General features: G+C 69.0%; 1 protein-coding gene across 1 annotated transcript in view; it reads right to left on the bottom strand.

Moving 5' to 3' along the window:
• The window catches only part of KIF3C (kinesin family member 3C), a 17,534-nt gene extending 13,301 nt beyond the window's left edge, over nt 1-4,233 (bottom strand). Inside the window, exon 1 of the mRNA XM_064651171.1 lies at nt 2,806-4,233. Coding sequence (XP_064507241.1) covers nt 2,806-4,218 — 1,413 coding nt within the window. The 5' untranslated portion in view covers nt 4,219-4,233. The remainder of the gene's footprint in view (nt 1-2,805) is intronic.
• Nucleotides 4,234-5,137: the final 904 nt, after the last annotated feature.

Genomic DNA, 5,137 nt, shown 5'->3' with positions numbered 1-5,137 from the left:
TTTCTCTGGATTAAAAGTTTCCTCCCTGCCAGAGCCCTTATTCCCTCTAACCAGGAGGCTCCCAATCTCCTTTAGCACTAAGCCTCTCCCGGGAACTTATTTCCGGCACCCAAATAACTTCCCAGCACTTTCCCTCCCGCTGACCTCGGCCTCAGCCCCGGCAGAGCTGTCAGGGCCCACAGCACCTGGCCTGTCCATGGCACTGCCCCTCCCCCTGGGCACATCTGGGAGCCCAGGGGCACAGCTGGGCAGGCTGGCCCCCACCTCTTCGAGCTGCCTGGTGCCCACTAACCCAGCGGGGTGGCAGAGGCAGAGCCCACACCCAGCAGTGTGATGACACACGGGGTGCAGAGTGTGTCCCCCCTGGGCGTGGGGGGCACCCCGTGTCCCCCCCGTCACCTTGGCTGCCTTTGCCACGGCCACTGCAGAGCCAGTGGCTCCTTGCCTGGCCCTGCTGTGTGCCAGAGCTGCCCGTGGGCACCGGGAGGCCACCCAGTGTGCCCTGCAGTGCCCCCAGACTGGGCTGACACGGGGGATTTCTGCTCCCTGAGGTGACACCTCACTGGTGTGACTGTGTCTGACTGTCTGACTGTGCTGTACCCCCACGGCCAGAGGGTCCCCATGCACAGAGTGGCTCCGAGGGCCCCCGAAGGGGACGTGGTGTCACCTCACCTCGGGCCCTGCCTTGTTACTCAGCACTTCCAGGACAGGGGGTGGCCCCGGGCCAGCCCTGCTGTGCTGTGCCAGATGAGGAGACCGTGCTGGATGGCTGCCAGCCACAGCCTGCACCCCACAGCCTGCACCCCACAACCCACACCCCACCATGGCTGTGGGGACCGGGCTGGGCATCCTGCTCTGCCAGGACAACTCCACGGGCCCCCGCCGTGCCAGCCAGGGACCGGTGTCCCCCCCAGTGCACGTCCCAGCGGGTTCCCACGGGTCTCTGTGCAGGCATCCGGGCACGGCCACGCATCCCTGGGCATGATCACGCATCCCTGGGCACGGCCATGTGTCCCTGGGCACGGCCCTGCATCCCCGGGGCTGCAGCAAACACAGCCCTGCCCATGGAGGAGGGTCTGGACCCCCCCTGCTCGGCCCTGACACCCTGAGCGTGTCCCCCCCGAGGGGTCCCTGCCTGTGCTCCAGCACTGTCACTGCAGCTGGGCCACCCAGGGGACACAGGGGCTGTGTCGGAGCGTGATGTGGTGGGTCAGGGGGCTGGGGCTCTGTCCCCCCCCCCGGATCAGGGGGCTGGGGCTCTGTCCTCCCCCGCGTCAGGGGGCTGGGGCTCTGTCCCACCCTGGGTCAGGGGTCTGGGGCTCTGTAACCCCCCCGGGTCAGGGGGCTGGGGCTCTGTAACCCCCCCAGGTCAGGGGGCTGGGGCTCTGTCCCCCCCCCGGGTCAAGGGGCTGGGGCTCTGACTCCCCCTGGGTCAGGGGTCTGGGGCTCTGTAACCCCCCCAGGTCAGGGGGCTGGGGCTCTGTCCCCCCCCCGGGTCAAGGGGCTGGGGCTCTGACTCCCCCTGGGTCAGGGGGCTGGGGCTCTGTCCCCCTCTGGATCAGGGGGCTGGGGCTCTGTAACCCCCCCGGGTCAGGGGGCTGGGGCTCTGACCCCCCCTGGATCAGGGAGCTGGGGCTCTGTCCCCCCCTGGATCAGGGGGCTGGGGCTCTGTCCCCCTCTGGATCAGGGGGCTGGGGCTCTGTGTCCCCCCCTGGATCAGGGAGCTGGGGCTCTGTGTCCCCCCCTGGATTAGGGGTCTGGGGCTCTGTGTCCCCCCCGGGTCAGGGGGCTGGGGCTCTGTAACCCCCCCGGGTCAGGGGGCTGGGGCTCCATAACCCCCCCCGGGTCAGGGGGCTGGGGCTCTGTCCCCCCCTGGGTCAGGGGGCTGGGGCTCTGATCCCCCCAGTCATGGGGCTGGGGCTCTGTCCCCCCCTGGATCAGGGGCTGGGGCTCTGTCCCCCCCTGGGTCAGGGGGCTGGGGCTCTGTCCCCCCCTGGGTCAGAGGGCTGGGCTCCCTCCCCACCACCCTCCCTGTGGTCCTGGCCCCACGGCTGCCACGGGCATGTGGGGTGGGTCAGGACCCCCCAGCCTCACTGGGGACAGGAGCAGGGCTGGGGTGGGGGCAGAGGTGCCGCCCCAGCCCCCCGGCACGGCTGGGAATGCCATGGCCCCTCTCACCCTCAGCCCCACATCCCTGAGCATCCCTGAGCCGGTGGTGGTGCCAGTTACGTGCCCCCACCCACCCCGCTCCAGCTCAGGGTGCCAGGAAGGATTTGGGGCTGGGAGGGGGGCGGGGGTCCCTGCAGAGCTGCCAGGCCGTGCCAGGGGCTCCCAGCCCTGCCCAGCCCAGCAGAACTGGGGTCTGGCGGGGGGCAGGTGCCCGGTGTCCCCAGCCCTGGGCACGCTCCCGGTGCCACGGGGACGAATCTGCAGCATCACTCCCGTCACTCCCCCTCCCTGCCGAGAGCTGCTTTGTTGTGCCGAGGGGGACCCGAGCTGAGCACAGCAAACTCGTGCCACCAGTGACCCACTCCCCCAGAGCCCTTCCCAGCTGCCTCCCCACAGCTCCACACAGGGTTCCCACGCACGCCCGTGTCCGAGGGTGACCCCGGCCCAGCCCCACACATCAGCCTGGGTCAGGGGCTCTTGGGGGCACCTTGCTGAGAGCCCCCCTTGCCTGGGCACCCCGGTGGGCTCCTGGCCCAGGCTCCCTGCTCGGGGCCCATTCCCACACCCCGGGAGGGGCTGGGGGCACAGCAGGTCTTTCCCCCGGCCTCGCTGGTGCCCGCGCGTGGTGACACGTACCTTGTACTTGATGGCCAGCAGCTCCGTGGCCTCCTGCTCCTTCCGCAGGTCCTCGATCATCTTCTCCTTCTCCTGGAGCAGCTTCTGCTTCTCCTCGCTCACCAGGCTGTGGTCATCCTGGATAGCGGCTTTCTCCTCTTCCAGCCTCTCCTTCTGCTCCTTCAAGTAGTTCTCCATGTTCTTCTCCAGGCCCTCCTCGTTGTCGTCCTCCCCTTCGTTCTCCGCGGTGCCTTCTCCCTCCGTCGCTTTCTTCCTCCGGCTGCTCCTTCTCCTCTTCTTCCCCAGCATCCCGCGTTTCTCCAGCTGGGCTTTCAGCCGCACGATCTCCTCCTGGAACTCCCGCAGCAGGGTGTCCTTGGGGTCCTCGTTCACCCGGGGCTTGTTCTTGATGTTCTTGGCCCTGTTGGCGAACCTGAGGGTGGAGAGGCTCTCGTCGTAGCTGTGGGAGGCCGGACCCAAGGTGGCCACCATGATTGTCTTGGCGTTGCCCCCGAGGGAGTCCTGCAGCAGGCGGGTCAGCTTGGAGTCCCGGTAGGGGATGTGCGTGCTCCTGCCGTCCACGAGCGCGGAGATGACGTTGCCCAGGGCGGAGAGGGAGAGGTTGATCTTGGAGGCTTCCTTGGGGCGCTCCCCGTGGGCCCCCATTTTGCTCTGGCGCTCGCTGCCGGCCAGGTCCACCAGGTTGAGCTTGCCCACGCGGATGTGCTCCTCGCCGTCCAGCCCCGTCTCGCTGCACTCAATGGTGATGAGGAAGATGGCGTGGGAGCGGGAGCTGTGCTCGTTCATGTTGGTGCTGCCCACGGAGCGTGTCTGGCTGCCCAGGTTCATCACGTGCTCGATCTCCTTGACGTTCTTGGTCACGAAGGAGGAGAGGTCCTTGATGTACACCCCCGTCTCGGGGTTCTCCTTCAGCTCCAGCTTCTTGCTCTGGTCCTTGGCGAGGAGGTCCCTGATCTCCTCCTGGTAGATCTCCAGGTACGAGGCCCTCACCAGGTACTGCTGGTTCTGGGAGCGGGAGATGTGCGTGAAGATGTGCTCGAAGGCGCTGGGGATGATGCCGCGCTTCTCGGGCTCGGCCCAGGCGCCCTGCATGGTGTAGGTCTTGCCGGTGCCGGTCTGGCCGTAGGCGAAGACGGTGCCGTTGAAGCCCTGCAGCACCGAGTCGATGAGCGGCCGCACGGTCTCATCGTACAGGTCGGCCTGCTTGGAGCTGGCGTCGTACACGGCGTCGAAGGTGAAGGTCTTGGGCAGCTCCCCGGGGGCGGCGCGGGGGTTGCGGATGCTCACCTGGCCCAGCTTCACGTCCAGCTCCAGGACGCGCTCGTATCCCGCCGCCTCCTCCCGCCGGCTCATGGGCCGGCACCGGGCCACCACCCGGAGCGCCTCGCAGCCGCTGCGGGGCTTACCGGCCATGGCGGCGGCGGGCGGGGCCGGCGGCGCAGCGGGGCTGGGGGGCTCAGCCGCGCCGCCCCCGCGGCATCCCCGGGGCCGGGGCCGGGGCCGAGCGGGCGCGGGGGGCGCGGGGGGCCGGGGCGCGGCGGGGCGGCCCCGCCGGGCGCTCGCTCATGGCAGCGCGGCCGCTGCGCCCCGCCCGGTGCGGGGATGGGGCGGGCGGGGCGGGCCGGGGCGGGGCGCGGCCGGGCGGCGATTGGTGCGCGCCCCGCAACGCACCCGCGCGCGCCCCCCCCCCCCGAGCGCGCGCCGCAACCCGCGCCCCCGAGCGCGCCCCCGAGCGCGCCCCGCACCCGCACCCGGGAGCGCTGCGACCCCCCCCCGGCTCCCCCCGGGCACGCCGGGAGCTGTAGTGCGGCCTTTGTGCTGCGCGGTTGGGATGCGGGGCTGGGACGGGGGATGAAGGATGCGGGGCTGGGATGGGGGATGAAGGATGCGGGGCTGGGATGGGGGATGAAGGATGCGGGGCTGGGATGGGGGATGAAGGAGGCAGGATGAGGGATGAAAGGTGCAGGACCGGGATGCTGCGCTGGAATGCAGTGTTAGGATGCGGGATTGAGACGTGGAATGAAGGATAAAGGGCTGAGATGCAGGGCTGGGACGTGGGATGAAGGATGCAGGACTGGGATGCAGGATGCAGAGCACGGGATTGGGATGCAGGGCAGAGAATGCAGCACTGGAATGTGGGATAAAAAACGCAGGATTGGGATGCAGGACTGGGATGTGGGACGCAGTGTGCAGGATGTGGGATGAAGAAAGCAGGGTTGGGATGTGGGATGAAGGATTGGAATGCAGGGCTGGGATGCTGCACTGGAAGGCAGGATGTGGGTTGCAGAATGAAGGATGCAGGATTTGTATGCAGGATGCAGAGTACTTTTGT

Source organism: Pseudopipra pipra, chromosome 3 (assembly GCF_036250125.1).
Source record: "Pseudopipra pipra isolate bDixPip1 chromosome 3, bDixPip1.hap1, whole genome shotgun sequence".
Classification (NCBI taxonomy): Eukaryota; Metazoa; Chordata; class Aves; order Passeriformes; family Pipridae; genus Pseudopipra; species Pseudopipra pipra.
This window is presented reverse-complemented; position numbering and strand designations above follow the sequence as displayed.